The sequence below is a fragment of the Perognathus longimembris genome, chromosome 4 (assembly GCF_023159225.1).
Source record: "Perognathus longimembris pacificus isolate PPM17 chromosome 4, ASM2315922v1, whole genome shotgun sequence".
NCBI lineage: Eukaryota > Metazoa > Chordata > Mammalia > Rodentia > Heteromyidae > Perognathus > Perognathus longimembris.
This window is the reverse complement of record NC_063164.1, coordinates 680,367-707,008: the sequence shown is the minus strand read 5'-3', so window position 1 is coordinate 707,008 and position 26,642 is coordinate 680,367. Positions and strand designations below refer to the sequence as shown.

Here is a 26,642-nt window from a genome sequence, read left to right as displayed (position 1 = left end):
AAGCCTAGAGAGGCCCCTGGGTGACCCCTCCTCCGTGACCTGTGACCTGCGAGATGCTGACCAAACGGGACACCAGGCCTGTGGGGAGCGGGGCTCCAGGGAGGGAGCTGCGCCCACAGTGGCTCCTCCCAGGCCCTAGAAGCTCCGTCCACGCCAGGTGTGCTGGGATAGGTCCAATGTTCATGGTTCTTTGGACAACCAGCCGCTCTGACTAGGCCTCCTCCCTGATGTCCTCCTCCGGAGCCAGCCCGGAGCTTCGGAGCCGCAGGCCCCGTGCAGGTGGGACTTGGGCTCGGTGGGTGTCCTCAGGGGCTTCTGCCCAGCAGGCAGCCGCAGCTAGGAATCCAGGGCCCTGTCCTCGTGTCGCCTGCAGCCCGGTCCCCGTGCGACGATAAGGTGTGTCAAAATGGCGGCCAGTGCCAGGCAGACAGCAGCTCTGCGGTGTGTGTGTGCCGGGCGGGGTACACCGGAGCCGCCTGTGAGACAGGTAAGTGGGCAGCCCGGGGCGGCGGCCGGGGAGGGGCCCCCTCCGGGAGCCCTGGGGCTCGAGCCCTGCGCCTGCTGCCCCCAGATGTGGATGAGTGCGGCTCTGACCCGTGCCTGAACGGAGGCTCCTGCGTGGACCTGGTGGGGAACTACACCTGCGTGTGTGCAGAGCCCTTCGAGGGGCCTCGCTGTGAGACAGGTAGCCGCGGCAGGCCCCCGGCTCCACCGCCTGGGCTGGGCCTGGGGGAGGGGCCCAGCCGGGGGGCCGGGCCCGGGGAGGACACCTCTCCTTCCTCGGAGCATCGTCCCCACCTCTCTGCTGGCCACGGTCTTCCTGCAGGAAACGCCCCCACGCCCGAGGCCTGCCTCTCGGCCCCCTGTCAGAACGGGGGAACCTGTGTGGATGCGGACCGGGGCTACGTGTGCGAATGCCCCGAGGGCTTCATGGGCCTGGACTGCAGAGAGCGTGAGTCGGGGCTGCGTCCAGGGCAGGGCCAGCAGGCTGGGCCCGTGGGTTGTGCATCCAGAAACCTGTGCGCACAGGAGTTGTAGGGGAGGCCAAGCAAGGGCAGGGGCGGGTGGGCGGGCGGGCGGGTGGGCGGGCGGGCGGGGCTGCGGCACGCCCCACGCAGGAGCTCTCCCCCTCTTGTCACAGGAACCCCGAATGACTGTGAATGCCGGAACGGAGGCCGGTGCCTAGGCACCAACGTCACCCTCTGCCAGTGCCCCCCTGGGTTCTTTGGGCTCCTGTGTGAATTTGGTGGGTGCCCAGGGCTGAGCTCTTCCTGTCCCATCTCCTATCACCTAGCGGGTGGGCAGCGGTCCCGTAACCCCACACCGCGCCGGGGCGGGCCGGTGCGCCAGGACGGTCCTCCTGTGGGGCCGCTGGGTCTTCAGCAGCCCCCCTTCTCGGGGAGGCCAGGCCCTGGGGAGCTGAGAGGGCTCCAAGAGCTTCGTTCCCTCCAGAAGTCACAGCCATGCCCTGCAGCATGAACACCCAGTGTCCGGACGGAGGCCACTGCATGGAGTACGGAGGGAGCTACCTGTGCGTCTGCCACACCGACCACAGCGCCAGCCACTGTGAGTGGCAGGGGCAGCCCACGGGGCTCCCGGCCAGCGACCAGGGACAGGGCCTGGGGGGGGCAGTGTGGGTGAGGCGGGCAGGGCGAGGGCTGGCCCTGGAGACCCCGAGGGTGCAGGAGCCTCTCTCTGCCTGCCTCACCAGCAATGCCAACAGGGTCTCCACTCCTGGGAAGGAAAGCATGTTGACAAAGGCAAGGCCCATGCCAGGCCTTCCCAAAGACCAGGTGCAAGGTGTTAGGACAGTACGGGGTAGCCCAACACCGGTGCTCACACCTGTAACCCTAGCTACTCAGCAGGCTGAGAGCTAAGGATCACGGTTCAAAACCAGCCTGGGCAGGAAAGTTCACAGGACCATCTCCAATTAAACACACACATGCACACGCACACACACACACATGCACGCACATGCACTCTGAAAATGGAGCTGTGGCTCAAGTAGTAGAGTGCCAGGCTTGAGCAACATGGTCTCAGGGACGGTGCCCAGGCCCTGAGTTCGAGCCGCAGGACTGGCACATGCGCGAGCGTGCACACACACAGGCATCCAGCAGTCCACACTTGGTGTGAAGCTGTGGCGGTGCCCGCGTCCTGGAGGCGGCTGGGGGCCCAGGAGCAGCACAGCCCAGGGCAGGAATGCAGAGGGGCGCCACGAGCGTGTTTTAAGTGGCCTTGGTTCCAGACAGGATGGCAGGGTGACCCTGGCAGGCACATGCTCCAGGACGGCCCTCTGCCCCCGCAGCCCCGCCATCGCCCTGCGACTCCGACCCCTGCTTCAACGGAGGCTCCTGCGCCGCCCACGAGGACTCCTACACCTGCGAGTGCCCGCGCGGCTTCCACGGCCGGCACTGCGAGAAAGGTGGGGGCGGGGCCCGCGGGGGCGTGGGCGGGGCCTCTGGCGAGGGCGGTGCGGGGGCGTGGCCTCAGGCAGGGGGCCTGTGAGGGGTGGTGCGTGGGCGTGGCCTCAGGCAGGGGGCCTGCGAGGGCGTGGGCGTGGCCTCTGGCAGGGGCGGGGCCTGCGAGGGACGGGGCGTGGCCTCTGGCAGGGGCGGGGCCTGCGAGGGACGGGGCGTGGCCTCTGGCAAGGGCGGGGCCTGCGAGGGCGGTGCGTGGGCGTGGCCTCAGGCAGGGGGCCTGCGAGGGACGGGGCGTGGCCTCTGGCAGGGGCGGGGCCTGCGAGGGACAGGGCGTGGCCTCTGGCAGGGGCGGGGCCGCGGGCAGGGCGGAGGCGGCCCGAGGCCCGTGTCAGCACCCTGGAGAGCGCCCCAGCTCCCGCCCCACCGCAGGCCACCCCCCCCCTCACTTGCCCCCGGGCCCTCTCCCGTTTGAGGCAGCACGTCACCCCCGTCCCTGCGTCCCTCAGAACAAGCTTCATTTTTCTGCTCTGCAGTCAGCGTGGGGAATATTAGTATTCCCCCACAAATACATTTCGAGAGCTGCAGCCCTGGCCTCCCGGGCACTTGGAAGCCACGCGCTGTGATCCCCGGGGCACCTCAGGGGGGGCCCTGCACCCCTGCTGCACACCCCAGGGGCAGAGGCCACAGCTCCCAGGAGCTGACTCTGCCTCTAGGCCAGCCTCCCAGTGTCGCCATCTGCATGGGTCCTGTGCCCACCTCAGAATCAGCACCAGCCGCCCCAGGGTCCCGGCTCTGAAGAGCAGATGGAGCCACTAGCATGGACATCTCTGATCCCACCCGGGGCGGGGGCGGCGTAAAAGGACACGGAAGGCTGCTCTCGGGGATGGGGCGGCGGGATTGGAGCCCGTGAGGCTTTCCGGGCAGAGGGTGCGGGGAGAGAGGGGGCAAGCCGCCTTCCTCCTGTGCTTCCCCCAGGGTGATGAGGGAGCCCCGGGACTCTAGTCCCTGTGAAGGTGCGACCCATCCGGTTGGAGGACCAGCACGTTGGACTTAATAACTCATTCAGTTCACACTTTTTTTTTTTCTCTGTCGGTTGTGGGGCTTGAACTCAGGGCCTGGGAGTTGTCCCTGAGCTCTTTAGCTCAAGGCCAGTGCTCTACCACTTTGAGCTACAGCTCTACTTCCAGCTTTTGAGTGGTCAGTTGGCGATAGGAGTCTCATCGGGGCCTTTCTGCTCAGACTGGCTTTGAATCTTGATCCTCAGATCTCAGCCTCCTGAGGAGCTAGGATAACAGGCACTTGTAGCCAGTGGATGTCTTGACTCCTGCTGCGTTGGGCCTTGGGACTTAAATTGAAAAGCGGGACTCGCTTGCTGATGCCACCTAGTGCCAGAGAGCTGAAAAGACATAGCGGGGTGGCTCTGTGCAGCCAGGAGGCTGGCCCATGTCCACTCACCACCACCCCCCCCACAGCCCGGCCACACCTGTGCAACTCTGGGCCTTGCCGGAACGGGGGCACGTGCAAAGAAATAGGCAGCGAGTACCACTGCACCTGCCCATACCGCTTCACCGGGAGGCACTGCGAAATCGGTGAGACTGGCAAGCCCTGAGTTAGGGCCTGGCCGGCGGGGATAGAGGGGGACAGACCTGAGCCCTGACGGAGACCCCCGGCCCTGACCTCAGCCGCCACGCGTGTGTTTCTCAGAAGCGTCCTCATCAAGACCCCCACTTCTAGGATGTTGGGGAATTGAGAGCGGGGCAAGGGGCCATGACTCAACTCTGTTGGCTGGGGATGAGGAAGGGGCACAGGGCCATGACTCACCCCTGCTGGTGCCTTCTGTTTCCAGGGAAGCCAGACTCCTGTGCCTCCGGCCCTTGCCACAATGGTGGCACTTGCTTCCACTACATTGGCAAATACAAGTGTGACTGCCCTCCGGGCTTCTCTGGAAGGCACTGTGAGATCGGTAGGGGGGCCGGTGGCTGGGGCTCCCTCTCTGCACCCGAGGACAGGCTCAGTGGGCAGGGCTGGCCCAGGGTCTGGAGGGGGGGGTGCAGGCGGCGGGTGGCCACGGTGGCGGGCGGGTGGCGGGCGGCAGCAGGACCCGCACGCAGTCCTGAGGCCTCACTGAGGGGAGGAGGCCCCTTGATGGCTCTTCTGTACTCTTGCAGCCCCCTCCCCCTGCTTCCGGAGCCCATGCATGAACAGGGGCACCTGTGAGGATCTGGGCATGGATTTCTCTTGCCACTGTCCTCCAGGGTTCACAGGACACAGGTGCCAGACAGGTGAGAGCCAGGGCGGGCTGAGCCCGGGCGCTGGGTCAGGTGGAAGGACGGAGGGGCCCGGCGGGGCAGCCGTGCTCAGGACCTGTGGCTGTGCCCCTGCAGAGGTGGACTGCGGACGCCCCGAGGAGGTGCAGCATGCCACGGTGCGCTTCAATGGGACTCGCGTGGGCTCCGTGGCCCTGTATACATGTGACCGTGGCTACAGCCTGAATGCCCCCAGCCACGCCCATGTCTGCCAGCCCCAGGGCGTCTGGAGCCAGCCTCCCCAGTGCCTCGGTGATTCTGTGGGTCCCCAGGATGGGTGGCAGGGTCGGTACCCTCTGCAGCCCCTCATCTCTTCTCCTGAGCCACAGGGCCTGTGGAGACAGCAGCGAGGACTGCTCAGCTCTGCTCTGGACCACCCTCCCTAGGGGTTTCCTATCCTCAGAACAACCCTGAGCAGAAGCCAAGCACCCAGGCCAAGATGTAGCCTAAGGGCAGGGTGTGTGCAAGGCCTGCCTCCTGCTCTGCTTCCCACCCAGAGCCTGCATTTGAACAAGCCCCTTGCCCACCCGCATGGTGGCTCCAGAAAGCACCCCCTCCCGAGCCCCACCACATCGGTCCTGCAGGTGGGGGTGCGGGCCTTGGGGCAGGGGCCCCTTGGATTTGCAACTCTGGAGATGTAGAACCTTAACGTTGCTGTAGGTGCATGCAGCCCCAACATCCAGATCCTGCTCCTCAGAAAAGCTGTGTGATGTGAACACAGCTTTCATAAAACAAGTATTCTTAGGGCAGTGGTGACAGCACATAAGAAAATTACTATCTCCCAAATTACCACCAGCCCAGGCCACCTTGTATAGCCCTACCCAGATGAAGGGTTCTAGTGGAAGCCTCCTGGCCTCAAGCACCAATCCTCTGCGGCTCTCCTGAGCCCCAGCCAGGGCTTCAAGAGAAAGTCTAAACATAATGATTAAAAAGCTACAGTAAGGGGCTGGGGATATGGCCTAGTGGCAAGAGCGCTTGCCTCGTATACATGAGGCCCTGGGTTTGATTCCCCAGCACCACATATACAGAAAATGGCCAGAAGTGGCTCTGCGGCTCAAGTGGCAGAGTGCTAGCCTTGAGCAAAAAGAAGCCAGGGACAGTGCTCAGGCCCTGAGTCCAAGGCCCAGGACTGGCAAAAAAAAAAAAAAAGCTACAGTAAGGACTGGGAATCTGGCTTAGTGGTAGCGTGCTTGCCTAGCATGCATGAAGCCCCTGGGTTCGATTCTTCTCAATACCACATAAACAGAAAGGCCAGAAGTAGTACCTGTGGCTCAAGTGGTAGAGTGCTAGCCTTGCACAAAGGAAGCTCAGGGACAATGCCTAGGCCCTGAGTTCAAGCCCCAGGACTGGCAAAAAAGCGGGGGCGGGGGGCACGCAGAGAGGGAGAAATGATAGCCCAGAGGTTGTCATCACAAGTGAGGAGGAAGCCTGAGTGAATGAGCAGTGAGTGTGCGGATGAGACCCAGGTGGGCGGATGAGCCCCAAGTCCCGGGTCTGTAGATGAGCCCTGGACCCTGGGTTTGCAGACCAGCCCTGAGTGTGCGATGAGCCCCAGGTGTGAGGGTGAGCCCCGGGTGTGCGGATGAGCCCCGGGTGTGCGGATGAGCCCTGGGTGTGCGGGTGAGCCCCGGGTGTGCAGATGAGCCCCGGGTGTGCGGATGAGCCCCGGGTGTGCAGATGAGCCCCGGGTGTGAGGGTGAGCCCCGGGTGTGCAGATGAGCCCCGGGTGTGAGGGTGAGCCCCGGGTGTGCAGATGAGCCCCGGGTGTGCAGATGAGCCCCGGGTGTGAGGGTGAGCCCCGGGTGTGAGGGTGAGCCCCAGGTGTGAGGGTGAGCCCCGGGTGTGCAGATGAGCCCCGGGTGTGCAGATGAGCCCCGGGTGTGAGGGTGAGCCCCGGGTGTGCGGATGAGCCCCGGGTGTGCGGATGAGCCCCGGGTGTGCGGGTGAGCCCCGGGTGTGAGGGTGAGCCCCGGGTGTGCAGATGAGCCCCACCTGTGCAGATGAGCCCCGGGTGTGCAGATGAGCCCCGGGTGTGAGGGTGAGCCCCGGGTGTGCGGGTGAGCCCCGGGTGTGCGGGTGAGCCCCGGGTGTGAGGGTGAGCCCCGGGTGTGCGGAGAGCCCCGGGTGTGAGGGTGAGCCCCGGGTGTGCGGGTGAGCCCCGGGTGTGCAGATGAGCCCTGAGTGTGCGATGAGCCCCGGGTGTGAGGGTGAGCCCCGGGTGTGCGGGTGAGCCCCGGGTGTGAGGGTGAGCCCCGGGTGTGCGGATGAGCCCCGGGTGTGCGGAGAGCCCCGGGTGTGCGGATGAGCCCCGGGTGTGCGGAGAGCCCCGGGTGTGCGGGTGAGCCCCGGGTGTGAGGGTGAGCCCCGGGTGTGAGGGTGAGCCCCGGGTGTGAGGGTGAGCCCCGGGTGTGAGGGTGAGCCCCGGGTGTGCAGGTGAGGTCCGGGTGTGAGGGTGAGCCCCGGGTGTGCGGATGAGCCCCGGGTGTGCGGAGAGCCCCGGGTGTGCGGATGAGCCCCGGGTGTGCGGAGAGCCCCGGGTGTGCGGGTGAGCCCCGGGTGTGAGGGTGAGCCCCGGGTGTGAGGGTGAGCCCCGGGTGTGCGGATGAGCCCCGGGTGTGAGGGTGAGCCCCGGGTGTGCGGATGAGCCCCGGGTGTGAGGGTGAGCCCCGGGTGTGCAGATGAGCCCCGGGTGTGAGGGTGAGCCCCGGGTGTGCAGGTGAGCCCCGGGTGTGCGGGTGAGCCCCGGGTGTGCAGATGAGCCCCGGGTGTGAGGGTGAGCCCCGGGTGTGCAGATGAGCCCCGGGTGTGAGGGTGAGCCCCGGGTGTGCGGGTGAGCCCCGGGTGTGCGGGTGAGCCCCGGGTGTGCAGATGAGCTCCGGGTGTGCAGATGAGCCCCGGGTGTGCAGATGAGCTCCGGGTGTGCAGATGAGCCCCACCTGTGCAGATGAGCCCCGGGTGTGCGGATGAGCCCCGGGTGTGAGGGTGAGCCCCGGGTGTGCGGGTGAGCCCCGGGTGTGCGGGTGAGCCCCGGGTGTGAGGGTGAGCCCCGGGTGTGCGGGTGAGCCCCGGGTGTGCAGATGAGCCCCGGGTGTGAGGGTGAGCCCCGGGTGTGCGGATGAGCCCCGGGTGTGCGGATGAGCCCCGGGTGTGAGGGTGAGCCCCGGGTGTGAGGGTGAGCCCCGGGTGTGAGGGTGAGCCCCGGGTGTGCGGGTGAGCCCCACCTGTGCAGATGAGCCCCGGGTGTGCAGATGAGCCCCGGGTGTGAGGGTGAGCCCCGGGTGTGCAGATGAGCCCCGGGTGTGCAGATGAGCCCCGGGTGTGAGGGTGAGCCCCGGGTGTGCAGATGAGCCCCGGGTGTGCAGATGAGCCCCGGGTGTGAGGGTGAGCCCCGGGTGTGCGGGTGAGCCCCGGGTGTGCAGATGAGCCCCGGGTGTGAGGGTGAGCCCCGGGTGTGCAGATGAGCCCCGGGTGTGCGGATGAGCCCCGGGTGTGAGGGTGAGCCCCGGGTGTGCGGATGAGCCCTGGGTGTGAGGGTGAGCCCCGGGTGTGCAGATGAGCCCCGGGTGTGAGGGTGAGCCCCGGGTGTGCGGGTGAGCCCCGGGTGTGCAGGTGAGCCCCGGGTGTGAGGGTGAGCCCCGGGTGTGCGGGTGAGCCCCGGGTGTGCAGATGAGCCCCACCTGTGCAGATGAGCCCCGGGTGTGTGGACACGCCCCATATGTAAGGATGAGCCCTGAACTCTGGGCATGCAGATGAGTCCTGGGTGTGTGAATGAGTCCCGGGTGTGCAGATGAGCCCTGGGTGTGTAGATGAATCCCCGGGTGTGTGGACGAGCCCCAAGCCCTCGTGCACAGATGAGCCCCCAGTGGTGCTAGCTCCAGGTCCACGGGGCTGCTGCTATTACTAAGGAAGCACTACAATTGGATTCTTCTCAGATTAAACTCTTACACACAGGAGCAAGGTTTCCAGTGCAGAAGAGACGTGGTGAACCTTTATATCTGCAGATTGCTCCTGCATGCACTGTCCCACAAATGACTTTTCTGTGCTGTGGTGGCAAGATCAGCCACAGGGCACTTCATGCCAAACTTCTGAGGCCTTTGGAGTTAAATCCAGTGACTTCTGAGGCCGTAAGGCGACGGTGAGCAACCGCAGCCATGTCACACACAGGCCGGGCTGAAGACCTGGGGCCACAGACTGCCTTCTCTAAACACCTGCCCCAGTCTGGCTTCTCCACGCATCAAGGGAATCAAAAGATGTGTCCCGCTCCTCGGAAATAATGTACACCCTTGTTGATTTTACTTGGTGTTCTTCTGTGCTTTCCCCTTTCAGAAGTAGATGAGTGCCGTTCTCAGCCATGCTTGCACGGGGGCTCCTGCCAGGACCACACCGCTGGGTACCTGTGCCTCTGCGGCCCTGGGTACGAAGGAGCCCACTGCGAGCTGGGTAAGAGTGCCGCCCCTGCCCCCCACACCACGGTCCTCAGGCCGCAGACACTCTGCATCTCCATCAATCTGCCTAGACACCAGTGTGGCCCCGCCGTTCCCTCAGGGCTCTGCCAGCACTGATTCACAAAGCTCCCAGCCTCCCTCGACTGGGGGACTGACCTCGGCTGAGAACCATGGGCCGGGCCTCAGAGCCGAGTCCATGGCAGGACAAGAAGGTAACCACACAACCCCCAAAGCCGGGTCCTGCCGGCCATTGCCCTGTGTGTGACCAAACTAGACTTGTAAAACGCACACTTTCAGGGCAATAAGTCCTGGACGCTGGACCACAGGGAGAGCAGAACTCAGGGTCAGCAGTGCACAGTTGTGACACCAGGGAGGCTTCAGGCATGGAGTGCAGACTGAAAAGGATGGAGAAAGGGGCTGGCCATAGGGGTGGCATGCCTGCCAAGGAAGAGCAAAGACAGGGTTAGAGATAAAAGCCGCACAGCTGGAGCCTAAGTTCCCTGTCCTCCTCAGGTCCCTGTCCTCCTCAGATCCCTGTCCTCCTCAGATCCCTGTCCTCCTCAGATCCCTGTCCTCCTCAGATCCCTCTCCTCCTCAGGTCCCTGTCCCCTCAGATCCCTCTCCTCCTCAGGTCCCTCTCCTCCTCAGGTCCCTGTCCTCCTCAGATCCCTGTCCTCCTCAGATCCCTGTCCCCCTCAGATCCCTGTCCTCCTCAGATCCCTGTCCTCCTCAGATCCCTGTCCTCCTCAGATCCCTGTCCTCCTCAGATCCCTGTCCTCCTCAGATCCCTGTCCTCCTCAGATCCCTGTCCCCCTCAGGTCCCTGTCCTCCTCAGATCCCTGTCCTCCTCAGGTCCCTGTCCTCCTCAGGTCCCTCTCCTCCTCAGATCCCTGTCCTCCTCAGATCCCTGTCCTCCTCAGATCCCTGTCCTCCTCAGGTCCCTCTCCTCCTCAGGTCCCTCTCCCCCTCAGATCCCTGTCCCCCTCAGATCCCTGTCCTCCTCAGGCCCCTGTCCTCCTCAGATCCCTCTCCTCCTCAGGCCCTGTCATCCTCAGATCCCTGTCCTCCTCAGGTCCCTCTCCTCCTCAGATCCCTGTCCTCCTCAGGTCCCTCTCCTCCTCAGATCCCTGTCCCCCTCAGATCCCTGTCCTCCTCAGGCCCCTGTCCTCCTCAGATCCCTCTCCTCCTCAGGCCCTGTCATCCTCAGATCCCTGTCCTCCTCAGGTCCCTCTCCTCCTCAGGTCCCTGTCCTCCTCAGGTCCCTGTCCTCCTCAGATCCCTGTCCCCCTCAGATCCCTGTCCCCCTCAGGTCCCTGTCATCCTCAGGTCCCTGTCATCCTCAGATCCCTGTCCTCCTCAGATCCCTGTCCTCCTCAGGTCCCTGTCCTCCTCAGATCCCTCTCCTCCTCAGATCCCTGTCCTCCTCAGATCCCTGTCCTCCTCAGATCCCTGTCCTCCTCAGGTCCCTGTCCCCCTCAGGTCCCTCTCCTCCTCAGATCCCTGTCCTCCTCAGATCCCTGTCCTCCTCAGGTCCCTGTCCTCCTCAGATCCCTGTCCTCCTCAGATCCCTGTCCTCCTCAGATCCCTGTCCTCCTCAGGTCCCTCTCCTCCTCAGGCCCCTGTCCTCCTCAGATCCCTGTCCTCCTCAGATCCCTGTCCCCCTCAGGTCCCTGTCCTCCTCAGATCCCTGTCCCCCTCAGGTCCCTGTCCTCCTCAGGCCCCTGTCCTCCTCAGGTCCCTGTCCCCTCAGATCCCTCTCCTCCTCAGGTCCCTCTCCTCCTCAGGTCCCTCTCCTCCTCAGATCCCTGTCCACCTCAGATCCCTGTCCTCCTCAGGTCCCTCTCCTCCTCAGGCCCCTGTCCTCCTCAGATCCCTGTCCTCCTCAGATCCCTGTCCTCCTCAGGTACCTGTCCTCCTCAGGTCCCTGTCCTCCTCAGGCCCCTGTCCTCCACAGGTCCCTGTCCTCCTCAGGTCCCTGTCCCCTCAGATCTCTCTCCTCCTCAGGTCCCTCTCCTCCTCAGGTCCCTCTCCTCCTCAGATCCCTGTCCTCATCAGATCCCTGTCCTCCTCAGGTCCCTGTCCTCCTCAGGTCCCTCTCCTCCTCAGGTCCCTCTCCTCCTCAGATCCCTGTCCTCCTCAGATCCCTGTCCCCCTCAGATCCCTGACCCCCTCAGATCCCTGTCCTCCTCAGATCCCTGTCCCCCTCAGATCCCTGTCCTCCTCAGGTCCCTGTCCTCCTCAGATCCCTGTCCTCCTCAGGTCCCTGTCCTCCTCAGGTCCCTGTCCTCCTCAGGTCCCTGTCCCCTCAGATCCCTCTCCTCCTCAGGTCCCTCTCCTCCTCAGGTCCCTCTCCTCCTCAGATCCCTGTCCTCCTCAGATCCCTGTCCTCCTCAGGTCCCTGTCATCCTCAGGTCCCTCTCCTCCTCAGATCCCTGTCCTCCTCAGATCCCTGTCCCCCTCAGATCCCTGTTCCCCTCAGGTCCCTGTCCCCCTCAGATCCCTGTCCCCCTCAGGTCCCTCTCCTCCTCAGATCCCTCTCCCCCTCAGATCCCTCTCCTCCTCAGATCCCTGTCCTCCTCAGGTCCCTGTCCTCCTCAGGTCCCTGTCCTCCTCAGGTCCCTCTCCTCCTCAGATCCCTGTTCTCCTCAGATCCCTGTCCCCCTCAGGTCCCTGTCCCCCTCAGATCCCTGTCCCCCTCAGGTCCCTGTCCCCCTCAGATCCCTGTCCCCCTCAGGTCCCTGTCCCCCTCAGATCCCTGTCCCCCTCAGGTCCCTGTCCTCCTCAGATCCCTGTCCCCCTCAGGTCCCTGTCCCCCTCAGATCCCTGTCCTCCTCAGGTCCCTGTCCTCCTCAGATCCCTCTCCTCCTCAGATCCCTGTCCTCCTCAGATCCCTGTCCTCCTCAGGTCCCTCTCCTCCTCAGATCCCTGTCCTCCTCAGATCCCTCTCCTCCTCAGGCCCTGTCATCCTCAGATCCCTGTCCCCCTCAGATCCCTGTCCTCCTCAGGTCCCTGTCCTCCTCAGATCCCTGTCCCCCTCAGGTCCCTGTCCTCCTCAGATCCCTGTCCCCCTCAGGTCCCTGTCCCCCTCAGATCCCTCTCCTCCTCAGGTCCCTGTCATCCTCAGGTCCCTCTCCTCCTCAGGTCCCTCTCCTCCTCAGATCCCTGTCCTCCTCAGGTCCCTGTCCTCCTCAGATCCCTGTCCCCCTCAGATCCCTGTCCTCCTCAGATCCCTGTCCTCCTCAGATCCCTGTCCTCCTCAGATCCCTGTCCCCCTCAGATCCCTGTCCTCCTCAGATCCCTGTCCTCCTCAGGTCCCTCTCCCCCTCAGATCCCTCTCCTCCTCAGATCCCTCTCCTCCTCAGATCCCTGTCCTCCTCAGGTCCCTGTCCTCCTCAGATCCCTGTCCCCCTCACGTCCCTCTCCTCCTCAGGCCCCTGTCCTCCTCAGATCCCTGTCCTCCTCAGGTCCCTGTCCTCCTCAGATCCCTGTCCCCCTCAGATCCCTGTCCCCCTCAGATCCCTGTCCCCCTCAGATCCCTGTCCCCCTCAGGTCCCTGTCCCCCTCAGATCCCTGTCCCCCTCAGATCCCTGTCCCCCTCAGATCCCTGTCCCCCTCAGGTCCCTGTCCCCCTCAGATCCCTGTCCCCCTCAGATCCCTGTCCCCCTCAGATCCATGTCCCCCTCAGATCCCTCTCCTCCTCAGATCCCTGTCCTCCTCAGATCCCTCTCATCCTCAGGTTCCTGTCATCCTCAGATCCCTGTCCCCCTCAGATCCCTGTCCCCCTCAGATCCCTGTCCCCCTCAGATCCCTGTCCCCCTCAGATCCCTGTCCCCCTCAGATCCCTGTCCCCCTCAGATCCCTGTCCCCCTCAGGTCCCTGTCCCCCTCAGGTCCCTGTCATCCTCAAATCCCTGTCATCCTCAGATCCCTGTCCTCCTCAGATCCCTGTCCTCCTCAGATCCCTCTCCTCCTCAGATCCCTGTCCTCCTCAGGTCCCTGTCCTCCTCAGATCCCTGTCCCCCTCAGATCCCTGTCCCCCTCAGGTCCCTGTCATCCTCAGGTCCCTGTCATCCTCAGATCCCTGTCATCCTCAGATCCCTGTCCTCCTCAGATCCCTGTCCCCTCAGGTCCCTGTCCTCCTCAGATCCCTGTCCCCCTCAGGTCCCTGTCCCCCTCAGGTCCCTGTCCTCCTCAGGAAACACTCAGAATCTGCATGTCCCTCTGATCTGAGCCAGTATTCCCTTGTCTGCTCAGAGACAGATGAATGTCGCTCACAGCCCTGCAAGCATGGAGGTGTGTGCAGAGACCTCCCTGGGGCCTTCTTCTGCCAGTGCCCTGTGGGCTTTTCTGGAAACCACTGTGAGACAGGTAGGGGGCCCCCACACAGCCTGGGCTGCTGGATGGTTGGTGGGGGGGAGCCTCCTCTGCCAGAAGGGCCACCAGGGTGGGGGGAAAGGGATGCTGAGGCTGCCCTGGGCAGGAGGGGGGCAGGGAGGTTGTACCGAGGCCTAGGGCAAGGAGGGGTTCCCCAATTGCCCCTCCCACCCTGCAGGCTCCCCACACCCTTCTCCTGGCCTCTGCTCCTGGCCTCCTCCATCCCTTCCACCCTCCCCCAGAGGCCCCCCTGCAGCTCGGGCCAACTCTCAGGCTATTCTCCAGAGGTGGACTCCTGCCACTCCAGCCCCTGCCAGCATGGAGGCCGGTGCCAGGAAGGCGGCGGGGCCTACCTGTGTGTCTGTCCAGAGGGCTTCTTTGGCTACCACTGTGAGACAGGTAGGCACCTGGGCCTACCTGAGACTCCGCAGCCGCTCCTGCAAGACCCCTCCTCTGTCACCTGCCCACTCCCCTCCTACAGCCCTAGTTTGTCCACCTGCACAGGCCTCCTGGCCCAGGACAGGCCAAGTTCCTTGCAGCCCAGGACAGGCCTTCACTGCCCTTCCCCACTGCCCCGATGGGCCCCCCAAAGGCATTTCCTGGTGTCCCTGGCTCTGCTCCCACACCAATATTTCCCTGGGTAGCATTCCATCACCCTCCTTCCCAACCTGCCTGCCCCAGTCAGGTGGGGCCTGGCCAGTGTCTCGTGGCTGTGTGGAGCGGCCCGGCCAGGGGGGCTGTCCACGCTGCCACCCCCCCCTCACAGCTCTCCCCCCACAGTGAGTGACCCCTGCGTCTCCAGCCCCTGTGGGGGCCATGGCTACTGCCTGGCCAGCAACGGGTCCCACAGCTGCACCTGCAAAGTGGGCTACACGGGCAAGGACTGCACTAAAGGTAAGACCGCAGGTGCCCTGGGTAAAGAGCGGCTTCCCCTCCCTAGAGGGCAGGCCCTGCGCCTGGCCGCAGGACACCCTTTTCTGAGCAGGAAGGGACACCCAGTCAAAGCTGCTGGGGCCAGGGAGAAACCTCCGGGGGGCATGGGGTACAGAGCCAAGGGGTCCCAGAGCAGGGAGAGGGTCCCGCAGCGGCCTTGCCGCCCAGCCCGGAGCCTGGACCTCGGCTGGCTGATGGGTGCGGTGCAGCGGGAAGCTGACCAGCTTTTCTTGTTTTGGTGGAAACCTGAAGAGCTCCTCCCACCAACAGCCCTCAGGGTGGAGAGAGTGGAGGAGAGCGGGGTCTCCATCTCCTGGAGCCCACCCGAAGGCTCCGCCGCCAGGCAGGTGCTGGATGGCTACGCGGTCACCTACGCCTCGGCGGACGGCTCCTTCCGCCGCACGGACTTCGTGGACCGCAGCCGCTCCTCGCACCAGCTGCGGGCCCTGGCGGCCGGCCGGGCCTACAACATCTCCATCTTCTCCGTCAAGCGCAACACCAACAACAAGAATGACATCAGCAGGCCTGCTGTGCTGCTGGCCCGCACACGTGAGTGCCACCCCCGCCGGCCGCCCGCGGGGTGGGCGTGCCCGGGCTGGGGGTCCCCTGGGGCGGGCGGCAGGGGGGTGAGAAGGCGCCTGGGAGGCCCCGCGGAGGAGGGAGGCCCCGTGGGTCCAGAGCGAGGCCAGGTGCTCCGAGGGCTCTGCGGAGAGGCTGGCGGGACGGGCAGGTGAGAGCAGCCAGGCGGGTAGGGAGGTGCGGGAGAGCTGGAGAAGGCCTCACGGGAGAAGGCGCTGCCGCCCTGGCCCTGGCTGGGTGCTGGGCCAAGTAAGAGACCAGAAAAGACCCCAGGGTGGCTGCAACCACCCAGAGGCCTGTCCTGCCCAAGTTGACGGCCAAAGGCCAGAGACCCAAACACATGGAGGACACAGTACAGACAGGCCAGTGGAGGACCCTGGGTGCTCACATGGGGGGGGATGGGGGGGAGCACGGAGCAGGTGGGCTGCGGCCAGGCCAGCGGAGGACCCTGGGTGCTCACGTGGGAGGGATGGGGGGGAACACGGAGCAGGTGGGCTGCGGCCAGGCCAGCGGAGGACCCCGGGTGCTCACATGGGGAGGGGGGAACACGGAGCAGGTGGGCTGCGGCCAGGCCAGCGGAGGACCCTGGGTGCTCACGTGGGGGTGTGGGAAGCAGGTGGCCCTAGAGCCGTCAAGGGGCCTCAGTGGTGGGGTGAGCTCAGGCTGAGCACAGCTTGTGGAACTCCTGGGGGCTCCTGAGATGGGGTCTGCCTTGGAAAGGCTTCTGGAGGCACTCACCCCCGCCCCCCCCACACACACACTTGAGTCTTCCCTGGAGGCCCAGGATGTGTCAGAGGGACTGCCCTCCGCACGGTGTCCCTGGGCTCGGTGCCATGGGCGCTGTGGGGCTTGGCGCTTGGGTGGCAGCCCCTCAGCAGCGTGCTCTCGGGGCCTCTGAGGAGACTGGAAGGGTGGGGCACTGAGCTCGTGGCCCCTTTCCCATGGTCACTGAGGACCCTTCACTGCTTTCATTGACCCCGGCCCAGGACTGTCCACCCCGTGACCAGGCACTCCCTGCCAGACCTAAGCAGCCAGCACCTAAACTGGGGGTTCCCAGGCCTGCTGGGCCGGCAGGGGCCCTGGCTGCCAACCCCACCCTCTGGCATGTCACCACTGGGGACTGATCCAGGGCTCCTCTGCAGCCACTACCCCAGAGCAAAGCCCGGGTACCTGCGCCCCACCTGAACCCCTGACCTGTCTTTACTGCCCCCGGAGACCCCAGCATCTTCCTGAGCTGTGTTCACTCACCACCAGCCCCCCTCCCCTGGGAGCAAGGGATGCCTGCCTCTGCTGAGCAGCCCACTGCCCCCAGGACCCCGCCCTATTGAGGACTTCGAGGTGACCAACGTGACAGCCAATGCGATTTCCGTGAGGTGGGCCCTGCACAGGATCCACCACGCCACTGTCAGCCGAGTGCGCGTGTCCATCCTCCATCCAGAGGCCCCCGAGCCCCAGGCCACTGAGGTGGACAAGGGCGTGGACCAGCTCACGTTCGGGTAAGACGAGAGGCCTCACTGTGCTCTGTGTGCACAGCTCTCCTCCCTCTCCTGGCACAACTTGGGGCCCAGCCTTGGTTCTGGGTGGTCCCATCCCAGAGCCACCGTGAGCAGAAAAGTGCCTGGCACTGCTGACAGGAGGAAGAGTGAAGTGTGCTGAGATCCCGGGTAGCACGCGCCGCACAGAGGAGGAGAACCCGCCATAGCCACCGAGTGGCGGCTGGCAGGGCAGGCCGGCTCCTGGGTTCCGTAGGGAGGGGTGGCCACAGAAGGAAAATTCTGGACTCCTGTGCAGAGCAAGCAGTCAGTGATGGGGACTAAGAATGGGGGCCACAGAGCAGCAGAGCCCCAGCAAAGGTTGGTCCCCAACAGCCGTGCTCTAGTCAGCTTGCAGAGGACCGGGGTGGGGGTGGGGGCAGCTCAAGGCAGCCACCGTCCCAGAGAGCCCATCTCAGAACTGGACATGGGATTCTACCCCGCGCCAGCCCTGCTTGCTTTGCAGCCTTGGAGTCGCTTTCTGTGTGCGTAGAAATTCATCAGACTTCCTGCCCTGACTCCTCTGGGCGTCCCAGGCCTCAACCAGGTGCAGAGTTACAGAGCAGTCACAGGCAGTTCCTGCCTTGCTGCCTCCCACCTGTCGCTCCCACCGGCTTCCCAGAGCCCTCTGCTCTGTTTTTAAAATCGCCATGACTTGGTTTGGTTTGGTCAGTCTTGGGGCTTGAACTCAGAGCCTAGGCACTGTCCTGAGCTTCGTTTGTTCAAGGTTAGCACTCTGTCAACTTGAGCCACATCTCCATTTCTGGTTTTCTGGTGGCTAACTGGAGATAAGAGTCTCACAGACTTTCATGCCTGGGTCTGGCTTTGAGTTGCAATCCTCAAATCTAGGTCTCAGTCTCCTGAGTGGCCAGGACTACAGGTGTGAGCCCCAGTGCCCGGCCTCCATGACTTTTCTGGAAGGAATCTCCTTGCCTGAGATGGCTTGTGACCACGTAGCTGAGCCTTGCTGACCCTCAGGGCCACTGGTGGCTCCAGCCCAGAACACAAGTGGCCCAGGTGGGCTTGGGTGACATCCGTCAGGGACCACTGGCCGCCCCTGCCAGTTCACTAGGAGGACTCCGCACAAAGGGGCCCCGTGGGTGGCTGAGGTCTGCCACAGAGCGATGTGAAAAACGCTGTGGGCGGGGGCGCTGGCCGGGCTCAGCACTCAGGGCTGGCCACACGGCACCCCGGTCTGCGCCCGCGAGCATTCCAGAGCCCCCAGGAGGAAAGCAGGTGTCAACCCCAGCCACAGCACTATACAAGCAGCCCAGGGCCCTCTGAAAGCCAGGACCTGGCCACGCGGGACTTGAGAGAGCAACCGAGGCCCAGTCCTCCCTTTTCCAGCCTGGCCACGCTCCAAGGGCCCCGACCCTGACCGGGCCTGACATGGCCTAGGACTCGCCAGCTCCCCACTCTGAGGGCTAGCCATGCCCACCGACACGGAGGGGCCCAGGCCACTGGTGCAGGGCGTCCCCTCTCCTCCCGTGGCAGGGACCTGCTGCCAGGAAGAAGGTACACCGTGCGGATGACGGCCCTCAGTGGGCCTGGAGGAGCAGAGCGTCCCACCGAGAGCCTGGCGTCAGGACCCTTGCACGTGTGGACCCGTAAGTAGGCCCGTGAGGCCCCGCCACGCAGGGCGTCCGGGCCCCGCAAACTGCCCCAGCCTTGGCCTCCCGGGGGCCTCTTTATGCAGACCGAGGAAGGGGCCGCCCTGCCGGTCTGTCCCGGGTTCCCGCTGGGAACGCCGCTGAAGGCTGCCTTCAGCACCCAAACACTCCTGCCCGCCCTCCGCCTGGCCTCCGCAGAGCATGGCGGGAGCTGGAGGGGCCGGCGAGGGTGGGCACGCTCCCTGGCAAGGCTCCTGTCTCCCCTGCAGGCACGCGCTCTCCAGTGGGTGGGAGGGCTGGTGGAGGGAGGATGGGGGGCTTGGTGGGGACTGGGCAGGCATGTGAGGTGCAGCTCCGGCATGTGGGGTGCACGCCTCCATTGACCTACGTCCTGGGAGAACCAAGGACGGAGGCAGACGTGCTCTCTAGGCCAGGACTGAGCCTGCCGGTGCCTACAGCCACCAGGCCTGGCCTCAGAGGCCTCGGGAATCCCTGCCAGATCTTAAGTTGCATCCCTACCAGACAGCCTCCAGCCTGCCCCTCACCTCCCTCCATCGTCCACGCCCGGTCCAGGGCCACTGCCTCCCGCAAACCTGACTGCCTCCCGAGTCACGGCCACCTCTGCTCACGTGGTCTGGGACGCGCCTGCTCCAGGCGCCTCGCTGGAGGCTTATGTCATCAACGTGACCACCAGCCAGAGCACCAAGAGCCGCTACGTCCCCAACGGGAAGCTGGGGTCCTACACCGTGCGGGACCTGCTGCCGGGACGGCGGCACCGGCTCTCGGTGACCACCGTGCAGAGCGCCGAGCGGGGCCAGCTGCACAGCGAGCCCGCGCACCTCTACATCATCACCTGTGAGTGCCGGGGCCGCCGGCGAGGGAGGCGGGGTGCGGGGGCGGGGGCCGTCCCCCGGGACGGCCTCGGACGGGACGCGGGTCTGGCGTGACACAGGGGGGACGAGCACGCTGTCGGTCAGTGAGGAGGCTGGCGACGCCCCGCGTGCGCTGCGCTGTGTCCCTAGCAGATCACAGGGGGGTGGCACAGAGGAGGCGAGCACCTGGAAATCGGGGGTCAGCATGGAGGAGAGCCTGGAAACGGCCTGACCAGTGAGGAGCTGCTGGAGCGGGCACGGGGGGGGGGGGGGGCGGGGGGGTCAGGAGCTGACAGAAGGTCCAGGAGGGCAGGAAGGGACTGGAATCAGGCAGCCTTGCCAGGACCCAGACTCATTCCCAGTCATAGAGGGGCTGCGCTGGGGCCTGCTGCCAGCCTCCGTGCCCGCCCGCCTGCCTTCTCAAAGCTCCCCCAGGGTGCCTGTCGGGGCACTGCAGAGACCAGAGCTCAGAGAAAAGAGAAGATGGCGATGGCAAGGCCGGGCCTCACAGAGCCTGAAGAGTGGGGCCGCCCCGAGTCTCCTTCCCCCAACCCTTCCCCAGCCAAGGAGACCACTTTGAGAACATTCCATGCAAACGTCCAGACCCAACCCCGCCTCTCACCTAGTCTCCTGGCTCAGAGGGCAGGTTGGGGCCTGTCGGCAGATCACGACAAACAGGCCAGAGGGCCGGGATGGGAGCCAGGGACACCGCTGGAGTGACAGGCTGTGACACCCTCCCGGCCCTGCCCAGGAAGCCTAGGACCAGGCCCGAATGCCTGGCCCTGCTTTTCAGAGGGACAGCATGCCTTCATGGGTTAGGGCTTGGCACCTGCAGCCAGCATGCGCCTATGCTGTGTGGTTACCCAGGGGGAGGCGGGGGGGGGGGCACAGCTACTCAAGAGAACACAAGTGCCCCTCTCCTTCCCCCAGCACAGCGGGGTGTGAGATGCCCCCTCCCCTCCCCCCAGCACAGCACAGCGGGGTGTGGGATGCCCCCTCCCCTCCCCTCCCCCCAGCACAGCACAGCGGGGTGTGGGATGCCCCCTCCCCCCCCAGCACAGCACAGCACAGCGGGGTGTGGGATGCCCCCTCCCCCCCCAGCACAGCACAGCACAGCGGGGTGTGGGATGCCCCCTCCCCCCCCAGCACAGCACAGCACAGTGGGGTGTGAGATGCCCCCTCCCCTCCCCCCAGCACAGCACAGCGGGGTGTGGGATGCCCCCTCCCCTCCCCTCCCCCCAGCACAGCACAGCGGGGTGTGGGATGCCCCCTCCCCTCCCCCCAGCACAGCACAGTGGGGTGTGAGATGCCCCCTCCCCTCCCCTCCCCCCAGCACAGCACAGTGGGGTGTGGGATGCCCCCTCCCCTCCCCCCAGCACAGCACAGTGGGGTGTGAGATGCCCCCTCCCCTCCCCTTCCCCCAGCACAGCACAGTGGGGTGTGAGATGCCCCCTCCCCTCCCCTCACCCCAGCACAGCACAGCGGGGTGTGAGATGCCCCCTCCCCTCCCCTCCCCCCAGCACAGCACAGTGGGGTGTGGGATGCCCCCTCCCCTCCCCCCAGCACAGCACAGTGGGGTGTGAGATGCCCCCTCCCCTCCCCTTCCCCCAGCACAGCACAGTGGGGTGTGAGATGCCCCCTCCCCTCCCCTCCCCCCAGCACAGCACAGTGGGGTGTGAGATGCCCCCTCCCCTCCCCTCCCCCCAGCACAGCACAGCGGGGTGTGGGATGCCCCCTCCCCTCCCCCCAGCACAGCACAGCGGGGTGTGGGATGCCCCCTCCCCTCCCCTCCCCCCAGCACAGCACAGCGGGGTGTGGGATGCCCCCTCCCCCCCCAGCACAGCACAGCACAGCGGGGTGTGGGATGCCCCCTCCCCCCCCAGCACAGCACAGCACAGCGGGGTGTGGGATGCCCCCTCCCCCCCCAGCACAGCACAGCACAGTGGGGTGTGAGATGCCCCCCTCCCCCTCCCCTCCCCCCAGCACAGCACAGTGGGGTGTGGGATGCCCTCTCCCCTCCCCTCCCCCCAGCACAGCACAGCGGGGTGTGAGGTGCCTCCTCCCCTCCCCCCAGCACAGCACAGTGGGGTGTGGGATGCCCCCTCCCCCCCCAGCACAGCACAGCACAGCGGGGTGTGGGATGCCCCCTCCCCTCCCCCCCAGCACAGCACAGCACAGCGGGGTGTGGGATGCCCCCTCCCCTCCCCTCCCCCCAGCACAGCACAGCGGGGTGTGGGATGCCCCCTCCCCTCCCCCCCAGCACAGCACAGCACAGCGGGGTGTGGGATGCCCCCCTCCCCTCCCCCCCAGCACAGCACAGCGGGGTGTGGGATGCCCCCTCCCCTCCCCCCCAGCACAGCACAGCGGGGTGTGAGATGCCCCCTCCCCTCCCCTCCCCCCAGCACAGCACAGCACAGCGGGGTGTGAGATGCCCCCTCCCCTCCCCCCCAGCACAGCACAGCGGGGTGTGGATGCCCCCTCCCCTCCCCCCCAGCACAGCACAGCGGGGTGTGGGATGCCCCCTCCCCTCCCCCCCAGCACAGCACAGCACAGCGGGGTGTGGGATGCCCCCTCCCCTCCCCTCCCCCCAGCACAGCACAGCGGGGTGTGGGATGCCCCCTCCCCTCCCCCCCAGCACAGCACAGCGGGGTGTGGGATGCCCCCTCCCCTCCCCCCAGCACAGCACAGCACAGCGGGGTGTGGGATGCCCCCTCCCCCCCCAGCACAGCACAGCACAGTGGGGTGTGGGATGCCCCCTCCCCTCCCCCCCAGCACAGCACAGCGGGGTGTGGGATGCCCCCTCCCCTCCCCCCCAGCACAGCACAGCGGGGTGTGGGATGCCCCCTCCCCTCCCCCCCAGCACAGCACAGCACAGTGGGGTGTGGGATGCCCCCTCCCCTCCCCCCCAGCACAGCACAGCACAGTGGGGTGTGGGATGCCCCCTCCCCTCCCCTCCCCCCAGCACAGCACAGCGGGGTGTGGGATGCCCCCTCCCCTCCCCCCAGCACAGCACAGCGGGGTGTGGGATGCCCCCTCCCCTCCCCCCCAGCACAGCACAGCGGGGTGTGGGATGCCCCCTCCCCTCCCCCCAGCACAGCACAGCACAGCGGGGTGTGGGATGCCCCCTCCCCCCCCAGCACAGCACAGCACAGTGGGGTGTGGGATGCCCCCTCCCCCCCAGCACAGCACAGCGGGTGTGGGATGCCCCCTCCCCTCCCCCCCAGCACAGCACAGCGGGGTGTGGGATGCCCCCTCCCCCCCCAGCACAGCACAGCACAGTGGGGTGTGGGATGCCCCCTCCCCCCCAGCACAGCACAGCACAGCGGGGTGTGGGATGCCCCCTCCCCCCCCAGCACAGCACAGCACAGTGGGGTGTGGGATGCCCTCTCCCCTCCCCTTCCCCCAGCACAGCACAGTGGGGTGTGAGATGCCCCCTCCCCTCCCCTCCCCCCAGCACAGCACAGCGGGGTGTGGGATGCCCCCTCCCCCCCCAGCACAGCACAGCACAGTGGGGTGTGGGATGCCCCCTCCCCCCCAGCACAGCACAGCACAGCGGGGTGTGGGATGCCCCCTCCCCCCCCAGCACAGCACAGCACAGTGGGGTGTGGGATGCCCTCTCCCCTCCCCTCCCCCCAGCACAGCACAGCGGGGTGTGAGGTGCCTCCCTCCCCCCCACAGCACAGCACAGTGGGGTGTGGGATGCCCCCTCCCCTCCCCTTCCCCCAGCACAGCACAGCGGGGTGTGGGATGCCCCCTCCCCTCCCCCCAGCACAGCACAGCGGGTGTGAGGTGCCTCCCTCCCCCCCACAGCACAGCACAGTGGGGTGTGGGATGCCCTCTCCCCTCCCCTCCCCCCAGCACAGCACAGCGGGGTGTGAGGTGCCTCCCTCCCCCCCACAGCACAGCACAGCGGGGTGTGGGATGCCCCCTCCCCTCCCCTTCCCCCAGCACAGCACAGCGGGGTGTGGGATGCCCCCTCCCCTCCCCCCAGCACAGCAGCACAGCACAGCGGGGTGTGGGATGCCCCCTCCCCCCCAGCACAGCACAGCACAGTGGGGTGTGGGATGCCCCCTCCCCCCAGCACAGCACAGCACAGTGGGGTGTGGGATGCCCCCTCCCCTCCCCCCCAGCACTGCAGCACAGCGGGGTGTGAGTTGCCTCCGCCCGAAAGAAGGGCAGCCCACACCAGCTGGCGGCCACTCTCCTTCCTCCCCACTGCCCTGCAGCCCCCAGGGATGGTGCTGACAGACGCTGGCACCAGGGCGGACACCACCCGCGGGTGCTCAGAAATAGACCACCCCCTGCACGCCTGCCAGAGCTGCGCCTGCTCAGTGACCACAGTGTCCCCGAGATGCCCACCCAGCCACCCAGGTACTGCCCCCGCCCTGGCCCCATGGCCACCGGGGGGGGGCTCAGCCACATGACCCTCCCCCTCCCTGCAGATTCTCGGAGCTGGTGGACGGAAGAGGAAGAGTGAGCGCTAGGTTTGGCGGCTCTCCCAGCAAAGCCATCGGGGTGGGATCACGTGAGTTCTGCGACCCCCTGGCCCCCCTCACGGCCAAGCTTGCGGCCTCCCGGCTGCTCTCACCCAGTTCTTGTCCCCAGAATCCTAACACATGGGCTTGCAGACCCACCACTCCTGCCTATAGCCAGGGGCTCTGGGCTCCCAGGTCAGTGCCCATAGCACATACTTCCAGCAGGGAAGCAGGTGGCGCCCCTCCGCCCTGCCCAGCGTCGCGGAGCCTGGGTGGTTCACGCACTGTCCTTGGCACGCTGGCCTCGCAGCCCCCAGCGCCTGGGTCCAGATGCCCTGGCTCACCAGGTGAGGGGTGGGCTCAACAGCCTGCCTGCAGCAGACTGCCGGAGCCAGCCGGCAGCAAAGACGGAATCCTGATTGAGGGGACGAGGATTAAAGAAAAAGAAAGATAGACAAGAGAAAAAAGAAGACAAGAGGGGCTGGGGATATGGCCTAGTGGCAAGAGTGCCTGTCTCGGATACACGAGGCCCTAGGTTCGATTCCCCAGCACCACATATACAGAAAACGGCCAGAAGCGGCGCTGTGGCTCAAGTGGCAGAGTGCTAGCCTTGAGCGGGAAGAAGCCAGGGACAGTGCTCAGGCCCTGAGTCCAAGCCCCAGGACTGGCCAAAAAAAAAAAAACAAAAAACCAGCAGGATAGAGAAAAAAGAAGACAAGAGACAAAAGATGGGGTTCGGGAGGTCTGCAGCTTAAGATTGTAACTCAAGACCGCAGCCACGTTTATTCTTAATGTCCAGCTTATACGCAGTTTAGGAACCAGGGAATAGCATAGGGTTGCTAAAATTCAAGAACACAAAGGGGCTTTGAAGTTCGCAACATCTGATGGCAGTAAAGACAGGATTTGGTCGATTAACATAGGAATGTACTCCAGTGGACCTAGCAAAGCAAAGCGGGTGTAGCAAAGCAATTCCGGGTAGTGGCTGAGATGCTAGTAAACAAATGTCCTTGCACTTAGCATATCCCAGTGATAACAACACAGCCAGAGGTCAGAATGAGATTAGCTGCTCCAGCAAGGCTGGCAGAGATCCCAGCCCCACGTGACAGGACCCGCCGGGGTGGAAGTGCCCGGGGAACCCCGTGTCTCCCCTAAAAGCCAGGCGCCTGTCCTCATGGGACTCCCCAGCAGAGACCTGATCACCTGTTCCAGGAAAATGTTCAAAGGAAGGGGAGGTGGTAGGGGAAGGAGGGCTGGCAGAGGGAGCCCGGCTTCCAAGTAAGAAAGGGGAGAGTGGAGACCGGGCCATGCCTGGCAAGGCAGGACGGCCTGAGATGCCTGGCGGTGGGCAGTGTAAGATCTGGGCTAAGAGGCAAGGCCCATCAGGACTTGGCAGTTGGGGGCTGAGGACATGTCCTGCAGAGAAAGCATCTCCCCCCAGAGGCAGGTATGCGAGGAGAGAAGCAGGGACAGAGGCCACAGCCTTGGCTGTAGGGAGGAGGCAGCTCCTAGCAAGGCAGGTGACGGGTTTCCCCAGAGCGGCTCTGGGGGGCCCTGGAGGCAGGGAGCAGCTCTGCGCAGGGGCTGGGGTGCTGGGTGCTACAGTGTCGGGGGGCGGGAGGAGGGCAGCTCCAGGGGGTCCCAGGATGGGTCTGGGTTCAAAGCAGATGTGTGTGGTCACCTTCAGTTTCTCCTAGAGCCCACCACACTGGTGCCACTCAAGAACATGGAGGACGCCCCTGAGCAGGCCCGCCTGGCCCTCCAGCTTCCCGAGCGCAGCGAGAAGGACAAGGGCAGTCGGTCAGAAAGTAAGTGGAGGGCATCTGTGGCCGCGCGGGGGGCACCACACAGTGAGGGGCGAGGGGGCACAGGGCAGCACCCCACCCTCGACAGGGCGCGGGGGCCACGCTACCTGGATGGTTCCGCTGTCCTCTCACAGATAGGACCTGCCCAAACCACCATTTATGTAGGAAAAGCCGGCTTCCACACCCTGCCCTCCTTCCCCTCCTGTGCAGGAGAGCCACCACCCCTGCCCTCCACAGTGACCTCCACCCCTGCCCTCCACAGTGACCTCCACCCCTGCCCTCCACAGTGACCTCCACCCCTGCCCTCCACAGTGACCTCCACCCCTGCCCTCCACAGTGACCTCCACCCCTGCCCTCCACAGTGACCTCCAACCCTGCCCTCCACAGTGACCTCCACCCCTGCCCTCCACAGGGACCTCCACCCCTGCCCTCCACAGTGACCTCCACCCCTGCCCTCCACAGGGACCTCCACCCCTGCCCTCCACAGTGACCTCCACCCCTGCCCTCCACAGGGACCTCCACCCCTGCCCTCCACAGTGACCTCCACCCCTGCCCTCCACAGTGACCTCCACCCCTGCCCTCCACAGGTACCTCCACCCCTGCCCTCCACAGTGACCTCCACCCCTGCCCTCCACAGGGACCTCCACCCCTGCCCTCCACAGGGACCTCCACCCCTGCCCTCCACAGTGACCTCCACCCCTGCCCTCCACAGTGACCTCCACCCCTGCCCTCCACAGGGACCTCCACCCCTGCCCTCCACAGTGACCTCCACCCCTGCCCTCCACAGGGACCTCCACCCCTGCCCTCCACAGTGACCTCCACCCCTGCCCTCCACAGTGACCTCCACCCCTGCCCTCCACAGTGACCTCCACCCCTGCCCTCCACAGGGACCTCCACCCCTGCCCTCCACAGTGACCTCCACCCCTGCCCTCCACAGGGACCTCCACCCCTGCCCTCCACAGGGACCTCCACCCCTGCCCTCCACAGTGACCTCCACCCCTGCCCTCCACAGGGACCTCCACCCCTGCCCTCCACAGTGACCTCCACCCCTGCCCTCCACAGTGACCTCCACCCCTGCCCTCCACAGTGACCTCCACCCCTGCCCTCCACAGGGACCTCCACCCCTGCCCTCCACAGTGACCTCCACCCCTGCCCTCCACAGTGACCTCCACCCCTGCCCTCCACAGGGACCTCCACCCCTGCCCTCCACAGGGACCTCTCACCCCGCCCTCCTTCCCCTCCTGTGCAGGAGAGCCACCCCAGACACCAACCCTGGGCCCAGCTACCCTCATTCC

The 26,642-nt window shown here is 65.7% G+C and overlaps 1 protein-coding gene across 14 annotated transcripts in view; it reads left to right on the top strand.

Annotated features, from left to right (window-relative positions):
• Sned1 (sushi, nidogen and EGF like domains 1) overlaps positions 1-26,642 on the top strand; it is a 77,889-nt gene that overhangs the window by 30,811 nt on the left and 20,436 nt on the right. For 11 of the 14 annotated variants that reach the window (XM_048344376.1, XM_048344371.1, XM_048344375.1 and 8 more), the window contains exons 7-27: positions 374-487; positions 572-685; positions 827-952; positions 1,142-1,246; positions 1,453-1,566; positions 2,306-2,422; positions 3,893-4,009; positions 4,267-4,383; positions 4,589-4,702; positions 4,805-4,978; positions 9,053-9,166; positions 13,425-13,538; positions 13,830-13,943; positions 14,325-14,438; positions 14,730-15,026; positions 16,369-16,552; positions 18,083-18,195; positions 18,772-19,053; positions 23,297-23,441; positions 23,513-23,595; positions 25,240-25,350. In XM_048344376.1, the coding sequence (XP_048200333.1) occupies positions 374-487; positions 572-685; positions 827-952; positions 1,142-1,246; positions 1,453-1,566; positions 2,306-2,422; positions 3,893-4,009; positions 4,267-4,383; positions 4,589-4,702; positions 4,805-4,978; positions 9,053-9,166; positions 13,425-13,538; positions 13,830-13,943; positions 14,325-14,438; positions 14,730-15,026; positions 16,369-16,552; positions 18,083-18,195; positions 18,772-19,053; positions 23,297-23,441; positions 23,513-23,595; positions 25,240-25,350 (2,883 nt within the window). Of the gene's footprint in view, positions 1-373; positions 488-571; positions 686-826; positions 953-1,141; positions 1,247-1,452; positions 1,567-2,305; positions 2,423-3,892; positions 4,010-4,266; positions 4,384-4,588; positions 4,703-4,804; positions 4,979-9,052; positions 9,167-13,424; positions 13,539-13,829; positions 13,944-14,324; positions 14,439-14,729; positions 15,027-16,368; positions 16,553-18,082; positions 18,196-18,771; positions 19,054-23,296; positions 23,442-23,512; positions 23,596-25,229; positions 25,431-26,642 lie in introns of those variants that run through there. The other 3 variants (XR_007210675.1, XM_048344379.1, XM_048344378.1) reach the window with 3 other exon arrangements.